The sequence below is a fragment of the Ammodytes marinus genome (assembly GCF_949987685.1).
Source record: "Ammodytes marinus genome assembly, chromosome: 15".
Classification (NCBI taxonomy): domain Eukaryota; kingdom Metazoa; phylum Chordata; class Actinopteri; order Uranoscopiformes; family Ammodytidae; genus Ammodytes; species Ammodytes marinus.
This window is the reverse complement of record NC_137219.1, coordinates 27,414,627-27,433,426: the sequence shown is the minus strand read 5'-3', so window position 1 is coordinate 27,433,426 and position 18,800 is coordinate 27,414,627. Positions and strand designations below refer to the sequence as shown.

Below are 18,800 nucleotides of genomic sequence, written 5' to 3'. Positions count from 1 at the left end.
TGCTGTGGATTTGTTCCTTCCTCTGGTTCAATCTGGTCTGCTGATGAGTTCAAGTGTTGCCTGAAAGCCAGAGTGGAATTAAATATACACGTGGAGGGCGCACTCACACTAGGCCTTGGTTGTCTACTGTGATGTATTAGTTGATCTGAAAATAATAAATTGCATGATTGTGATAAATAAAAAATGCACAAAGTAAGTATTTACTTATTGGATATAAAAGCCAAGCCTCACAAATATGCTAGCCTACTAAGTAACTACAGATGTTCATTTGACCTCACAATCCCTACCCCATGACACATGGCAGTAAAGTAAGTAAAGATAGATAGTGTTTTAAGAAACATCTTAGTTTATTATATTGATACCTTTATCTTTTTTAATCTATTTTTATTTTTATATTGTTGCTGTTTCTGCAGTTCATTTCAGAGAGTACACTTTTACCTTGGGGACTTTAGCCATCAATAAGTGACTTAGACATAGGCTATATCCTTTCTACAGATTATTGAAATCTTAAAAACTAGCTGTGAAATACCGCTTTTAATTTTTTTTATATACTATCTATGTGAAATACCAATAGTAGCCTATTGGTAAAAAAAATAAAAATTAAATCATGGTAAAGCCCATGAACCAAGTGGTATCAAGTGTATCTTAATTATTTCAACGTATTTTGTTTAGGCCTATTATAGGCTATTGGATAAGAATAGCCTATATGCAAATAGGCCTATGTTTAGCAGTTTTAGAATTATGGTGTCCTACCCTCAGCAACCAGGGCCGGCGCTAGCCAGGGGCCAGGGTGGGCCGTGCCCACCCAAATGGTCCCACTGGTCAGCAGAGCCGGCCCGAGGCATAAGCGAATGAGCGGTTGCTTAGGGTCCCGACTGCCAGGGCCCCCCCCCCCCCCCCAATTTGATATCAACATCATATTATGTAAATGTAAATTATCATACAATAAAAGGAATACAATGTTTTGGTAGATAGTTAATAGCTTAATAATTGAATCAGTTCATCTGGGAGGTAATCCGAGGTTAACTGATCACGTCACATTCAAGTCCATGGCATGCACAGTGTGTATTGAGTTTATTTAAAAATATTTGAAAATGGGGCTGCCCTCAGTTGCCCATGCACTGTGTATACTCTAGTCTATAGCCTATTTCAGCCTCGTCTGTGGAAAAAAAGATAACTGGACAACAGAGTTCTTCTGCTTCCTTCCTCTCACTGCATTTAAATTGATTCTTTATATTACAGAAAAATATGTCCCGTAAAAGAAAAAGAGCACCAAGCCCAACCCAGAGGACCCTGCATAATATTTTATTTCAAATTGATATTTCTATGGAAAATCCATGTGTCTTTCTTCGATAGCTTCTAATTCATCCGACCCAGTGTCTCCAAATTATTTGTTCACACAAAATTCCTCAGATTTAGCCTCTTAATTTTCCTCTCAAAGTGCACCAGATTCATTCATTTCACTTTAAAAAGGCAAAATAAAATCTCCCGGGGGGTCATACCCCCGGACCCCCCTAGCAGCCTGGCTGGCTACTATTTTCACCCAGCTGGACATCGGAGGCAATAGTGGAAAGACTATATATCTATACAGTGTGTATAGTATAGCTCTGGACTACCACCATCCAGGTTGCCCAGTCCCAAAGCTTTCTCTTCAATCAGCTCAGGCTGCCTACAGTTACTACTGTGATTTAAAAAAAAGATACATTATGTTGTATATAATGTATATTATATGTTAGGCTATTCATAAACATTTTGGAAAAAAAACATCCAAGAATCAAATTTCCCACACAGCAACACTCAAAGTTTATTTGCATATTGTGTTCTACACAATTCACAGTAAATGTGCCAATAAGCAGACGCAGAGATCTTACAAGGGCGTTTTTACACATTACAAGTTTGTATATGTCGTAGAAAACGAACTCTGTTGAATTGGTGGCTGGTTGAGTAGTTTACAGGGAGTCAGTGAACGCAGCATGACAGACGTCCTCGGCTCAACTTCCTGCCTGCCATAACTTCGCTGTGCACAACACAGCGGGACAGTATTCACACTAGCTGCCTCTCTCACCCGATGAACACAATCCCGTAAGTGTTTCTAGTCTTATAAAGCAGCACCTCAAGCAGCAATACAACTGCATCGTTAGTCAGCTAGCCTAAATATAACAGGCCTATCTTCATTTACGGTAACTCCGTGTAGCTTGTTGTGCTTACGATAGTTCTACATGAGATTACTATAGGCTACTGTTGTCTACTGAGCTGAAGAGATCTACGTTTTATAAACCATATGGGTTTGCGGTTTGTTCATGGACCTAATAGGGTTTGTTGTGAATAGGCTATTGTCGTAAACCAGTGCAGTCCTAAAGTGGAAGTTCACCTCAAAATTAGCATGGAGGAAGTTATAGCCTAGACTAGCCTACTAAATAGTCTATTTATTTAGAAGGCTAGGGTAACTGCAGTTAGCAAAGCTAATGCAAAGGGTGAATATTATCGATATCCTCTTGCGGCACGTGTGAGTGGAATGGATTAAAGTTGGTGTTAATGCTCGGCGTTCAGTGCACTAGCTGTCAAACTGAGGGGGGCGGGGCTTCATTGTCTGAACAAACCGCAGCAGCGCGTGCCAACTTAAAGTATCTCTATTCATATCACCGTATATGACACAGTTTAGCCACAAGTAAACCTATTGGGAGTTTACTCTTTCATGGAGGCTACATATTTTCGTATGACAATTGTTGTCAGAAATGTTTGAATACATATGCAAATTTGGCCATATGTAACTAATTAACAATAGGAGTAGGCCTACGTTGGCATCTCTTTGAAAACAGAAATCTCATTGTTGGATAAAGCCAGAGGTCAAATCAGAAGATTAACAACATAAGAGCAAATCCTTCTGTAATAACCTTTAGAATAGTTGTGCTAAGAATCATTATGGAAGGTTTAGAAGTTGACAATTTTAGTTGGGGGAGACTAATGTTGAGATAATGTCCGTGGTTGTATAGGAGAAACATACAGACGCAAAAAGACAAGGTTTAGTCAAATAAACACGTCAATGTACATTGTGGACCTTTGATTTATACTAGTATGAAAGAAGACATGTTATGGAAGCAAAACAGTCAGAAATAGCAAAATTGAAAACAAAAAATATATGTTTTTTTTTGCCTGTAATCATGTCTCGCTTTCAAGACAACTTAATTCATTTAGAAAACATAAGAACAATAACTGAGGACAGGGAGTTCTATGTTTCAACGGTCTGAGGCACAACAAGCACAAGATGGCAGATGGAATGTTGTGGCTGGGAGAAGTGAGTCATTCGGGGGGGAAATGGCCCAGTGTTTTTCGTGTCTTTCCATGCAGTGCCCGCTCTCCTCCTCCCCCTTGTACATATATATGTCTGCACACTCTTAAATCCCTAATTTGGCTATGTGTTCAAGGTTTTCCCTCCAAATTGCACTTCCCTGAGGGCACACACACCTGGGCGATGCCGTATGGATATCTGTGCAGTTGACAGAATTCCTGGAATATTGCCTTTATTGTTCTCTTGAAAATGCACCCAAAAAAAAGTCAACACGTTTTTTCAACTTTTTTTCTCTGGAAGTTTGTAAAAAGAGAGCGCATTTCATTCTACCTTTTCAGTCCTTTTAAGGACTTGCGCTCACCGTTTGTAACTCATTCTCTTCAAATTATATTAAATATATTTAAAAAAAATTTAAATATATATAATTGTTTTACCATTATGAAATTGGTTAAGGCAAGTCACTGCAGGTGAAGAGGGTATCAGGGTTACATTTTAAACTTACAGATGTCATCATGACACTTTGCCAATTGATAACTTACATTAAAACAATACACTTCTGTAAAATAATTTTTTTCTCAAATGTTTGAATAGAAATTAAAAAATTGGTAAAAAACCAAAACTCTAGATGTTGGATAAAGCCAGACGTAACTCGTTATTTAAATGTTTAAACCTGTAAGCGTCCAAAGGTTATATAGAACACATTTTGGTTACAGACTTTTTTAAATTTCTATACAGAATATTATTTACAGGTCTTATAAATGAATTTTCAGCATGCTTTTAAGAACAAAAATTATCGTAAATCGGACAATAAACACTCTCTAAGATTGGCCATTTAGGAGAAATAAACAGCCAAGGTTTAGTCAAATAAACGCATCAATGTACACTTTGGATCTTTTTGATTTATAAATATGAAAGAAGACGTGTTAAGGAAGCAAAATAGCCAAAAATTATAAAATTGACCAGTGGTTGAAAAAACAATGTTTTTTTGGTTGCTATATCTCACCTTAAAGGCCTACTTCACCGGTTGGAATATGAAGGTGTATTGAACTCGGAGATCCTATGAAGTATAAATGAGCAAAAAAAATTGAAATCGGATCATCCTAGCCTGAGAAAAGGCAGAAAGAGTGTTTTGTGGTCTCACTGTCTAACCCTACATTTCTCTTTCTGTGATGTCACAATCACAGTTCAATACGCCTTCATATTCCAACTGGTGAAGTAGGCCTTTAAGTACCCCTTTAACAATAGCTGTCTTGTGATCTAGAATGTGAATGTGTTGTTTTGAGGCTCAGGTGTGGACATGACGCAGCAGGAGCAGCAGCAGTTCACAGAGAGCCTGGAGGGTGCTCTGTCCTGGATAGCCCACATTCATGAGAGGCTGAAGGCCAACGACATCACCACGGGGCCCCGCCAAGCACTGGAGGCCAGGCTCAAAGAGACAGAGGTGACATACTACACCACACACATCTGTCCACTGCTGCTGCTTTTCAAATCAAAATCAGTTTTATTTGTATAGCCCAAAATCACAAATACATTTGTCTCAGTGGGCTTTACATTTCATACAATATGATATATGATACAATATGACACCCTGCCCTTACACCCTTAGCTCGGCTGAGAAAAAACTCCCAGTAAAAACCCTTTACCGGGAATAAAAAAAATTGAAGAAATCTCAGGGAGAGTCGACAGAGTAAGGGATCCCTCTCCCAGAACGGACATAGTGCAATAGATGTCATAAGTAGAGAAAATCACAAAGGAAATTGATCATTGACCAGGTGATTACATGGTAATACTAAAGTAAAGTGTGAATAGTGTGGATGCAGGAAGACTTCAGATGCTGCCAGAGGATCCACACCGTCTCGTCTCCACCAGGGAAAACTTAGTAACCACTGTAAGGCTAGGCAGTTCCAGTGACACTAACAACTAGCTCTGTGTGACTCAGTGTAGTGGGTTTGTTGTGGGAATGTATGTGAGAGTAGTAGTAGCAGCATGCGGCCACACCCACAGACAAATGGATGCCTTTAGCGGTAGTCACAGCCATAAAGTGTGTAGAACTCAGGTTGCTGTTTTTTCAGTCAACATTACTGACTTGACCTGACCCAGCCGTGGGAACACTCAAAGCTTTAGGCCACATCCTAAAGTACATGGGTATTGTGGCTACCATATCTTTCTCTGTGCCGTTTGGCCTTTTTGTCCAGTTGTAGCAATTGTGCGGGAGGAGTTTCACATCTGCGTTTCTTAAAAGGTGGGGTAAGTGATTCTGGAGAATGTTAGGTGACAAAGTGGGCCCGCTTTGTTAAACATTCCCTTTGTTTACGTACCAGTTTACAGAACCTAGGCTGTTTATTAAAACTTGATTCTTTTTCAGCACACAGCACACACAGGTTGTTGATTGTAAAGGAGATATTCACTGACTTTGACAAAGTTATTTGTCAACAAACATTCTCCAGAATGGCTTACCCCACCTTTTATGTTCTCTGTCTTTAATGACACTTGGTTTCTGTAAAAAAAAAAAAAAAAAATGCTTTTCAATCCTATCAGACACATTCTGATTTGTTTACAGGGATTTAACCATTTGACAGTTATGTTTAAAAAAAAACTTGTAATCTACAGTCATGCCCAAAATTATTCATACCCCTGGCAAATTTTGACTTAAAGTTATTTTTATTCAACCAGCAAGTTTTTTCTTGATTGGAAATGACACAGGCTTCTCCCAGAAGATAATAAGTAGGGCCCGACCGATATGGATTTATGAGTGCCGATGCCGATTATTTTCAGAGAAAAATTACAATAACGATTAAATCGGACGATTTTTCTTTTTTAAATCCCCAAAATATATTGAAAATATTAACTTTTTTGAACCTTTAAATACTTTTTACTGTCGATAGGTGTACAGGAATTTTTTATTTATTGAAATATGCATTATCTAAAAAAATAAAGTGTTACAATTATGTCTAAAGTGACATGACGCATTTTTAAACTCCGACATTAAGCATTTTATGTAACTGCACCCAACCCTCTGGAACTCCCTCCCTCCAAACATCAGCATCTCAGACTAAATAAACTCATTCAAAAGTCAACTTGAAACTCACCTTTTTAAGAAAGCATAATTACACCTGACTACACTCCAAACCTTGTCTGTATTTTGTTTTCTTTTTCTATATGTATGATGTAAAGTGTTTTGAATGACCTCCAATAAAGCACTATATAAATATAAATTCTATCAATTACTATTAACAGTCAAGAGATGACCAATGACTCTGCTATTGGTGTCAGGAGGAGACATACCTGCTGCTGCTGTTAATAGGCTATAACTTTAATGCTATGCATGTAGGCTACCTCCGGGGCAGCAATGCATCTCACTCAACATGATTGCTTGCAAAAATACGGCCATTTTGCCGATTGACGATTTTTCGGAGATGTGCCGATATATCGGTTGGGCCCTAATAATAAGACGATGTACAAGACGCATCATTGTGGATTTTCTTTTTCAGCTTTTATTTACATTTGAACAAAAAGTGGCATGTCCAAAATTATTCATACCCTTCTCAATAATCAATAGAAAAAGCCCTTATTGACTATTACAGCAATCAAATGCTTCCTATAATTGCTGGACAGCTTTTTGCATGTCTCCTTGAGTATTTTTGCCCATTCATCTTTAGCAATGAGCTCCAACTCTTTCAGTTTGGAGAGTCTCACTGCCATCACCCTGATCTGTAGCTCCCTCCACAGATTCTCAATTGGATTCAAGTCAGGACTCTGTGGCTGGGCCACTGTAAAACGTTCATGTGTTTGTCCGCTAACCATTTCTTCACCACTTTTGCTTTGTGTTTTGGGTTGAATAATTAAATTGAAATTATAATGAATAATTTTGGGCATGACTGTATATGTACACTTTGCTGTGTCCATTTCCTCTGGACTATACATTCTACTCTCTGAATGTGTAGGAGATCCATCAGTCTGAACATGAAGGTCGGGTCAAGGTGGACATGGCTCTGGTGGCAGCAGAGAGCCTTCTGCAGGGTGAAGATGAGGACTTGAGGAACCAAACGCATGCTAAACTCAAAGAGCTCAAGAACCTCTGGGAGGAGACCTGCACCTACATCATCCACTGTCACAGGTGCTTCTCCACTCACTCACTGAACTCTCGGCTAGCTCACATAAAATGGACTAAGATTTACCTACCATCATGGTGACCACAGATTATAATGTCTTGCTGTAACCAAAGTCAGTTGCTTGATTTATCCAACCAATGGGTCCGAAACCAAATGATATGCAAATAGCTCATGTGTTGTTGACAAAATGCACAAAGTCTATGGCTAAGGATAATAGTTTTTAGATAGTTATGAAAATAATTTGAAAGACAATAGGTTTTTTATAAGAACTAAAAGGATCTTTTTTATGTTAGCTTGTCGCCTCAGTCACGAGTTCAAGAAAAGGCGGCCGAAACCGTTCCTTTAAAGTGGCTACGAGTAACTTTGTCAGTTGGCGGCCCCTTTGGACAAAAGCGGTAGTATTTTTACGACGCCAGCTGTCGTAAAGCTGTTTTCTAGCGCGTGCCGGCCGTGCGGGTGTCAAATGGTTAGGACGCAATATAGTGCATGTCCGTGTGTTGAAAGTGTCAGGGCACGGACTCTTTTCGGCTCCGTGAGAGTGGTTAGTGACTCTGCATCAACTAATGCCAGTCAGTGCTACACACACCTGATTGCAATGAGTTGATGCATGTTCACTAACCACTCTCACAGAGCTGAAAGATTACGTGTCCTCACAGAAAGCGAATGAACGAGAGACGGCAGTTAGTATGGATGACGATGAGGTAATGTGTTTATGTTGTTAAATAATGACTATTTCAGATGAATAATGGTTATCTGATGATGGTGAAGCAAAGTAAACTTTGTTTTAGTATGGCTCATTCATTTAGGAGTAAACACTGCAGTCTAGGTTCACTCCCGTGAAATTGTGTACGCGTTGCTTGGCAACGCCCTCCCATCACTCTCCCTTTTAGCTTTTCTTCATTGCATTTTCTTTTTTTCTTTGATGGTTCAGCCCCGTTATCAGTCATTATGACGACAAATAACTGTCTCAAACAAGGCTCCCGCTCCCCTTCCCTCACCTGGTGGGATAGGCTTCTCAAATCGCTACACTGAAATCTGCGACCAATACGAATATGTGACCATAGAGCCTGCATGCACAAACCGAAAATCAGACTGGGTGTGCGACCAGACCAAATGCAGTAATAAAAACTATATAAAAATTTATTTTTTTGCACTGATGGTCTCGTTAGCTGTTAAAGGTAATTTATGATTATCAAAGGAAACATGATGCTGTTTAAAAGATATTTAAAATGTACTCTTAGTGGCTTTAACTGTGCGTGAACTCTTGAAGAAAGAAATGGGCAAAGGTCGCTCAACGCTAATTAGCTTAGCTCAAACACAATGGGAAGTATATAAGCCTGCTTCCACCGACAGTCTGAAGGAAAACTTTACAACATCACGGAACGGTCCTGTGTGCTTGTTGGGACTTGTTTATTAACCACGTAATGTAGCGCTCTTGTTTTTTTTTTATCACTTAAAGCTGGGGTATGTGATTTCTGATTGGTCAAAGTTAACATAAGCTGTACACTTTGACCAATCAGAGCGAGGCTCCGATTCTCTGTTCTTATTGGCTGTTGGGACTGTCCATTCACTTTGGCACAACTTTGTTGGTGTAGAGCGTGTCAGGGAGGGACCATAGGGGAGGGACCAAAGAGAACAAGTGGAGCGGTTGAGGTATTTTAATTCGAATCTATCCTAACTGCCATTTTTTTCCCCAAATCCTCCACCCCAGCTTTAATGTGATTTTAAAATCAAAATATACTGGGAGAAAACTGCGCAGTGCGTATAGCCGCAAACCAACACAGATGCTAATCTAACTAGCGATCAGCGACCTATGCCCATTAAAAATGCACACTCAGTTAAAGTACTGGTTTCTGACGCATTGTCTTGGACCCTAGAGTGAGGCCACAAGCTAGAAATAAAAAGAAAGTTCAATGATTCCTTTGAGATAAGCTAGTTCAGTGTATCACAGCAGCCTACTTGAGGAACATATTGATGTTATAACACCTTTTTAAAGCATATCCACTATTAGCGTGAAGTTTAACAGGCCTTACTCTTGTTCAGTCGGATCGAGTGGGTTTGGCTGCACTGGAGCGAGTACCTGAAGGCCTACGAGGAGTTTGAGTTGTGGCTGAGCAGGCAGCAGCGAGGCCTGGCCGTGGGGCTGGAGCTGCAGCTGGGCGTGAAGGAGAAGCTGTGGCAGGTGGACCAGCACAGGGTGGTGCTCAGTGACATCCAGGGCCAGGCCGCGCTGCTGGAGAGGCTGCTGGACGAGGCAGCCACTCTGCACAACAGAACCATGGACCCCAGTGTGGACCAGAGCGCCCAGGAGACACTGCAGGAGGCCTACAACGACGTCAGGGACAGAGCTGAGGTGAGATGCTTCTCAGTGGTAGAGTCAATTTATTTGACTACTTACTACATTTTAAAAACTAATTTTGACTCCATTGCATTTCTAGGAAGATGTCGTTTGTCAATACTTTCAGGTTAAGTTCTTTTCTCTCCAGATAAATATTTAAAAATAAGTTTTTCTAATGTTGTCATGATTGTAAGTTGATGTCATTTTATAACATTTAAATTTTTTCACTTCTCAGTTTGATCCCCTAGTTGATCCCCTAGTCTTGTTTTAACCGAGTCATACTACACTCCTTTGACTTTGACTGTATCCTTTGAACTTTTGAATACTTAAGTATTATTACTAAAGCAAATACTCTGATACTTAACCTTGAGAAAACATTTGCCTGGGCATCTTTCACTTGTAGTTGGGTAATATTTGACCAGAAGTATCTAAACTTTGACTTAGGTGCTGAGGTTGAGAACTGTGTCCACCCCTGCTGCTTATTTACAAAGTATGTGCACACCCATTCCCTTTTTTATGTTGCAGTTTTATGCAAACTGTATTTCAATAAATGTTCCCCCTATGCAATCTAAACTCAGAGCGAAAACTGGATTTTTTATGATTTTGAATTGATATTTGGCTCTATTTGTTCATCTTTGAGATGTTTCCACACCTTGATTTGATTGTATCATTGCTAAATTTATGTAGCTGGTCCTACCAGACCATCGTACTTCATTTCATTTGTACAGAAGGTCTGGAATCACTCAATTGACAAACGTTCCCTCACTTGAAGGTGGGTATCTGTTGAGGTTTAAAACTATTGGATCTGCCCAGTGCCACTCTGGATCTGCCAACCAATCGCACAACGTTTGGTCGTGACATATGTCATGTGCCGGCTTCTGAGCTACTCCCTCTGTTCGCTGATTGGACTGCCAAAAATCTGGCCGGAGAAAACCAAAGAATATACCGCAGGCCTAGACTGACTACTGAAGGGAAATGAAAATTGAGCGAAAGTACATAGGCAAAAATGTATGTTTTAGAGGCACACAACTCTCTATGTTACAGCTCACAGGTCTCACAGCTGCCTATGCACATCAGAGCAAGAAAGCAAGCTATGAAGTTAAAAGAATACTCAGTGAAAGAGCTGAGGCATGACAAACTGCTTGGAGTCTGCAAAGAAGGCACCTAAAGGACTTGTGAGAAAGATTCTCTGGTGCCACAAAATCCAAAATGGAATAGTTCTGCCTCAAGACTAAGCCTCATGTCTGGAAGCTAAGCAGGCCCTGCTCATCACATGGGCAGTGACAATAAAGAGCTGGGTGGTGGCAGCATCATACTGTGGGGGACTGGGGGATTGCTCAGGTTTTAGGGAAAGCTCAACAGAAAACCTTCTCCAGACTGTTCAGAACTTTCAGTAGTTCCAGTAAGCACACAGCCAAGACAATACACAATACAGTAGCTTAAGCCTTGTTTTCCCAGTGGTTCGGTTCGGTGCGGACCAGAAACTATTTCTTGTTTTATTCCACTGTCAAAAGTTGGAAAGGGTACAAAAATAAGCGTACCGTGCCATATCTTTATTTGTCACCCTTCAGTTGGGGTACCAAGCCGCCCGAAAGGGTCCCAAAAGGGTATAGCTACACACTGCAGTCGGTGGATTGTTTTTATTTTTTTAATCTAAACTATTCCTTACCCGTGGACATGTGCAGTGCAACTACATGTCAATGTTGGGATGTGCGCGAGGTTCTGTGAACATCACAGGCAAATATTTTATAAGCGAAGGCTAGCAAAGGTAAATCAAGGGTGAAAAGGCTATAAATGGTGTAAAATAAAAGTATAAATAGTGGAACATAGATGTCACATTGTTTGGGGAGGGGGGATATAGGTACAGATACCTTCACTGCTGGATAGTGCTTCATGCCGGCTTTGTCTATTTACACTGGACCAAGGAAAGGTGTAAGTAGCGTCAGGTGTGACATACTGTACATTTAGTGCTGCTTTTTCTAAACAACAATGGCCCATGAATTTAGCGCAGAAGTGCTGGTGCTGGCCGTCAGAGGGCCGTCCTTTACTGTCCTGTGATGTGGACAGGGACCGCTGAAATGAGTCGGACCAGTTGCACGTATGGGATTTCCACACAAACAAAGCTTTTTTTCAAAGTTCACAAATGAAATGTCTGTCAGTCTCTGGCCAAGTACATACTGAAGGGCCATGTGACATTTCAGCATGATAGGTCAAGCCGTTGAGGAGAAAAAATTAGGAATTACACACACGCACGCACACACACACAGACCTTCCTTGATTTATATAGTTAGACGAACAAACATATCAGCCAGCATGATGTGTGTACAACAATCCTTTTAAAAAGGAAAGGAACCGCTGGAAGAGAAAGCAATGAAAAACAAAAACTCCAAGAATGAAAATGAAATTGAAGCATTTAAAGAAAGCATGGTAATCATCTTGAATAAAGCAGAACAATTCTATTCTTGGTATATAAAAGAGCTTCTTACGCTGTTGCAATAGCAAACAAAGACCATCACTTTGGTTTTGTTCTCGTTCTTTGTTTCCCAACACACACACGCACACACACACGCACACACACACACACACACACACACACACACACACACACACACACACACACACACACACACACACACACACACACACAGCTGTACACATACGGTACATATTGTTATTCAGATGAAGAGTATGTTTAGCAAAGGATATCAAAGGGGACAGGATTGTGGTCAGAACTTGAAGGCTGAAATGTGTCTGTGTGGAGATAATGGTGTGTGGGTGGCTGTTTGGTTGGCTGTTGGTGGGAGTTGCATTACATTTGATGTAGGTCGACGACATTTTTTGAATGGAGGTAGAGATACAGTACAGGGCCCCAAATCAATGAACCCTTAAAAAAATTACATAAATGCCTTACTAACTCCGATAGCATTTTAGCAGTATTCGTCTTTATTCTTGACATTTCTCAACATAATGAAAAAAAATCTTCCTCATCTGATTTTTTTTTCTCTCTCCTGTGACCCTAAAACTCTTCTGTACTTTAGTATGTAGTGTAGGAAAAAGAAAAGTATGTGAATTGGAATTCAGGGATACTTTCAGGGTAAACATAGTGTTGGATTAGAACAACAGCCATCTGCTGCTTCAACCCTAACCTCTCACTGCTTTTCCTCTTCCCTCTTCCCACACAGCTCTTTTGAAATGTCAGTCAGCCTTCAGCTACATTATGCATTCACCTGAACACACCAGCAGTCTGCTGCCAGAGCTGTACTTTTGACTCCAATTGTGAAAGTTGTGATTTAGATAATGCTATGTTCCCTCAGTCTCGTCGTGTTCTTGTTTGAAATGTCAAAGTGATTCTCAACAACCTTGTAGTTACAAGTAAGTTACACACACACACACACACACACCCAAACAAACAAGAGTCTCTTTGTGTGTGTGTGTGTGTGTGTGTGTGTGTGTGTGTGTGTGTGTGTGTGTGTGTGTGTGTGTGTGTGTGTGTGTGTGTGTGTGTGTGTGTGTGTGTGTGTGTGTGTGTGTGTGTGTGTGTGTGTGTGTGTGTGTGTGTGTGTGTGTGTGTGTGTGTGTGTGTGTGTGTGTGTGTGTGTGTGTGTGTGTGTGTGTGTGTGTGTGTGTGTTGAAAGTGTGTGTGTTGAAAGTGGCAGTCTGGAGGATTTGGTGACAGGTTTAAAGTTTGTTTTGTCTGTCTGTCTATCTGTCGTGCCACTAATGCTAAATATATTATGTCTGCTTGTGGGTTAGGAGCGTCTGTCGTTGCTCCACTCGATGGCGGAGGAGCACCAGGCGTACTGCGGCTGTGTTCAGAGGTTCCAGTGCTGGCTGCTGGCTAAGACCAAGGAGCTGTCTGATCTGATGGACAGGGAGGAGACTGCTGAGGGCAAGCTCCAGGCTCTACAAGTGAGACACATTAAACATTCAATGAACAGGCTAGTGTGTCGATCTGGTTCTGTTCAAATTGTATGGTTGTTATTTTGAGCTGTGGGGTGTTTTTCTTTTGATTAGTGGGGTGGGAAATAGGATGTGGGTTTTTTCATTCTACCTATGCTGATGTTGTTTATATTTCTTTTGCATGATTGTATATTTGTTTTAGCAATAAAAATAGGTTTAAAAGAAAAGAAAAAGATTGTTGTTTTTTAAACGAATTGTAATATTTATTTTCCCCAACTGCACCTGCCCACATATGCTGATGTTTCCTGTGTGTGTGTGTGTGTCTGTCTGTCTGTCTGTCTGCCTGTCTGTCTGTCTGTCTGTCTGTCTGCGTCTGCCAGGCTTTTGACGACAGCGTGGCGGCTGAGGAGAAGACCCTGCAGCACATAGAGGGCTGTGCTGAGGCGGTGAGGGCCAACACCTCTCCCCTGGGGGCGGAGCAGGTGGTGGAGGAGGCAGAGGAGCTGAGGCTGGGCTGGTTCAGGCTGAGACAGGCCCTGTGTGAGGCGGAGGATGGCCTGCGCTCCAACCTCCACTCACACACTCAGTACGTGGGCCGGTGCCAGCGCCTGGGGGAAGACATCGCCCGCCTCAGGGGGCTGCTGCTGGGCCTGGAGCAGGAGCTGGAGCCCGGGGGGGACCACCAGGGCACCGAGCAGTCAGAGGAGCACATGGTCGGCCAGTGGAGGAAATACACCGTAGGTTTTGCTTTAAAACTATAGTCCCTAACTTTTTACATACCCTGGTTACATTCAAAGCCATCGCCAAACAAGTTAGATAGTAGATTAAGACTATCCGCTCCAAAAAAAACTCTTTCTATATTTCTCGGTATGGCAGCGCTTACAAACTGGTGGTTTCGACACCCCCCCCCCCCCCACCCCTCCACACGCCACTGGCGCAGGAGCTCAAGAAGAGCCCAAGAAATGGTTCAGTTGTTGATTCTACTGCTCAAAAGACATACAGCACACGGTTTAATAATAATAATCCATGCACGATCACCAAGGTTTTCTAGCTAATGTGGATGTCCCATCAGTGAAAAGAATGCTGTTTTTATATAGATATTATTAATGCCATTGCACAGGTGAGATTTCCTGGAAACTCTGACCAAACGATTAACAGCAACCATAGCGGAACATCCTGTGTTTATGAACGCTACTAAGTCAGGGTGCTACGCGATCATCATATTACCATCATTAAATCAGCCATTCTGGAGAATGCTTTTTGTCAAAATCAGTAAATATCTCCTATGATCCACTACCTGTCCGTGTTTTGAAAAGAATCTGGCTTTGTAAAATGGTATGTAAACAAAGGGTAGCTAAACAAAGGGTGCCTACCGTAGCTTGCGACATGGCTATTTACGTAGCCTAGGCTATGTATTAACACTGGATTTATTTAGTGCACACACAGTACAGGTACAAGTACAGGTAGTGGATCATTAGGAGATATTCACTGATTTGGACAACAAGTATTCTCCAGAATCGTTGACTCCACCTTTAATTTGACATAGACTCAGCAAACTGCACTGCTCTCCTTGGGCATATGATGGTACTTCCTGTGAAACAATGGGTTTATATGGCAGGTAACCAGGTAACACAGTTCATCTGATAAATTCACTGTATTAGCCTAGTTACTGAAATCCCAGGAGGGCTGTCCTGAATACAATTTTACAGGCTTTAGAATATTCCTTGGTTTGTGCCAAAAAATTATTTGAATACTCCTTCTAATAAGTAAGAAACACTGGTAGAAACAACATAATTAATAATAGACAGAAATCTGTGTGCCTAATTGTATAGAAAAGAATAAAGCTGGCTTGGTTTACTTTACAACAAAAAAAGGTTTGTGCTGGGTAGTCTCTGGTTTTGTTCTGATCTTTCCTGTGTTTTGTAGAGGTACATCTATTTTAGTAGAGAAGCGCACGTCTTGCGGTATAAAAGGCTCAAAGACTCCTCCTGAGCTGAAGTGTTGTGTCGCTGCAGACGTGCGTGAGTCATGCGTTTCATTGAGCTTTTTAAGAAATAATGTGATACTTAAAGATATTCCCACACAAAGCCTATATCTCTGGCGTCTTCAGTCGAGGAAAACAGTGGCTGTGCTGTGCCAATGAATGATGCATTACCCTTAAGTCCACTTAATAGTCCATTTAACTTGAAAACCCTTTTTTTTTTTTAAATATAGATAATTTTTGACAATAACTGACAATACGATACATACATCACGAATATCAATATTGCGATATATTGCCGTAGCGATATTTTGGCACCTGATAGCATCTGCATGCCCTGACACGATGCCTCTCGACCCGATTCTTTATCTCCATTAAAGTGTGTTTTACAAGCTGTCTCATATGTCTTAACACACAGTGCACACAATGCTGCAGGACCTGTCACTGGAGAATGCCTCAGAGACACACTCACATTATTATTTCTGTCTGGAGCTTCACACTGACAAATAACACCCCCGTTCATCCAGCGCTTTGTCTGGCCAAGTCACCAGATTGATAAGCAGTGCCATGCCCATTGTGCAAAGAAAATTGGGAATAAACTTGACAAAGCTTTGCCGTCCATAGCATTTTAGATTTCATATGTCTTTCTATAAATGTTAGCAGCGTGTGACAGACAAGGGACAAAGTGAGTGAATGTAGAGAGAGAGTGTTCACAGGGATTCTTTGAGAGGCAGAGTGATGTACCTGTGGAGCTACCTCTGCAGGGTGTGACTGGAATGTTAAACATCTGTCTGAGATCTAGACAGGCTGTCACCCTCACTGTGACACTGTCTGTTTTCACTTTCAGTTTAACACAGGGACACGCCTTGGAAACTGCTCCAATCTATCTACATTGCCAAATATGCCATTGTAGCATCAATATGTTACTGAGAATGTGGATTGCATTAATGGGAGGAAATTCTGTGCAATTATAGAACATTATAACAAAAGTAAAAAAATAAATAAAAAAAGTCCTTTGCTCTATGTTTATAGAGAGCTCATTGTTGTCCATTCTGGAAAGAAGCGTTTGTTTGCGTGTGTTCATGCTTTGGTGCTGTAGGGACTTCCTGTCAGTGACTGCTAACTGCAGTCACTGGCAGGAAGCTAGCTGATAGGACCAGATCACTTCTCCTTTCATGTTGGATTTGAATTGGTTAACTAAAAGAGCTTTACATACACACTACGGAATACCTATGTGCTGAACTCTCATACCCATACACAGACACTTCACATGCATGTGTGGAAACAACAAATGCTAGCATACCCAGTTGACATAGCTCAGTTGACTTGTATTTACAATCTGAATGTTATGCCCCTGAACATGGCATTGGCTGAGTGAATGTGTCTAGTTGCTGACTTTGCTTGTGTCCCGTGTGTGTGTTTGTGTGTCCTGTGTGTGTGCGTGTGTGTATATTATAGGGTGTGAGGAAGACCCTGGTAGGGGAGGAGTCTCAGGTGGAGCTCCTGAAGGCCCAGCTGAAGGATCTGTTCAGGTTCTCAGAGGACTCACGTCACCTCTCTGACGACGTGCTGGCTGTGGTCAAAGAACATCAAAGGTACGGGGACAAGAAGCCTTCCACGCTTTAAAACAGCATGCAAGTTAATACCTAGTAGATTACATTTATTTATTGATTGATTGATTGATTTGTTTCAGGACAATGCACATTAATGAACATGTACATGTGGGGATGTTCCCAAATATTTCAGAAATTATTTTAATCCAGTAAATTCACAGGCATTCCACTAGGGGTAGCTCTACTGATTTTGTTCCCCCCAGAGTTAAGACTAACATGGGAAAGGATTCCTTTTTTTATGCTGGAGCTACTCTTTGGAATAGGTTACCCGGTACACTCAAGTTAGTCAGGAATTTAGGCAGTTTTAAAAAGGCCCTGAAACAATGTCTTAGACGCCATAATTAGGCTTGTCTTAATGGTGATCATTGTTATGTATGTGGTTTTTATGTGTTGTGTACATTTTGTGAATGTTGATGTGTGATTTGCTGCTGTTTGCCCTCTCCTCCTGCCCAACAGGGACCACAATGGAAATGAGCCTTGGGGCTTTTTCCTGTTATCCCTCCCTGGATATTTATGTATTTTAATGTATGACACAGAGTGCTGTTCATATTTTATATCAAATAGTTAAATAAAATCATTCAATCATTCATTCATACAGCAGTACACGTAAAAATACCAGATTGTAGCTCGGGGGCTAATTTCCATCTGTAGTCCATTAGGCAGGTTGATGTTACAATACAAATAACAAAGATATACAATAGAAACATTTGATATTTACAAATACGGAGAAACGGAAAGAAAGAAAAGTAAAACAGGATCATTCATTAGTAGGATTAGTAGGTTAAACAAACACAACTAATAAGGTACAGCATACATTTAGAGGTGGGTGCACCTTTGGTTAGTTCTTGTAAGACATAACACCTATACCCGCAATTATTTCTTGTCATTTATTTCCTTTTTAGAACATTTTCTATTAATTTCATGTAGTTCTCGTTCACTGCTAATGATCATCTCTTGACCTTTCGTAAACAAAATACCACGATTGTCTAACTTTATTACATGAGGTGTGAATTTTCCTTCCTGCACTGACTATTGATAGCTTCACCAAATGAAAGGTAAAGCACTTTTATTAGTAAAACACATTTAAACAACAATTTAAAACACAAAATTTTACAAGACGTAAAGACCAATTACACACATGTTGGATTAGAAAGATTTGAATTGACAATAGAATGTGACAGACAAAACGGTATGTGTAGTGGTTAGAGACCCCCCTCCCCCATAGAGTCTCAGGGCGCACTCACACTGCCTGTTCCGTGCTCCAGTACGATTGCCTCGTATCCGTGCGTGTGCACGTGTCATCTCATTAGCATCTGTACCGTGCCCGGGCACACCTCCCAAGTGTTCTGTGGCCAAGGAAGTGTTCAGTGCTGGAATACGGATGGCGTGGTCACACTAGCCAAACTCTCTAGACGTTAGTATACAAGTGAGCTCGGGCACGAAAAGGAGGGCCTAGTGTGAGTGCGCCCTCAGTCCTCTTCACAGCAGACCCGGGTTATAATCCAGCCGGGGTCCGTTCTCTGCATGTCATTCTCCCCTCTCTGCCCCATTTCATCTCTGTCTCTCC

The 18,800-nt window shown here is 41.1% G+C and overlaps 1 protein-coding gene across 2 annotated transcripts in view; it reads left to right on the top strand.

The window, feature by feature from the left end:
- Positions 1-2,012: 2,012 nt before the first annotated feature.
- Positions 2,013-18,800, top strand: part of syne3 (spectrin repeat containing, nuclear envelope family member 3) — a 45,644-nt gene continuing 28,856 nt past the window's right edge. For both annotated transcript variants that reach the window (XM_080042045.1, XM_080042044.1), the window contains exons 1-7: positions 2,013-2,082; positions 4,573-4,730; positions 7,234-7,406; positions 9,445-9,754; positions 13,493-13,648; positions 14,020-14,376; positions 17,079-17,215. In XM_080042045.1, the coding sequence (XP_079898171.1) occupies positions 4,587-4,730; positions 7,234-7,406; positions 9,445-9,754; positions 13,493-13,648; positions 14,020-14,376; positions 17,079-17,215 (1,277 nt within the window). In that variant the 5' untranslated portion in view covers positions 2,013-2,082; positions 4,573-4,586. The remainder of the gene's footprint in view (positions 2,083-4,572; positions 4,731-7,233; positions 7,407-9,444; positions 9,755-13,492; positions 13,649-14,019; positions 14,377-17,078; positions 17,216-18,800) is intronic.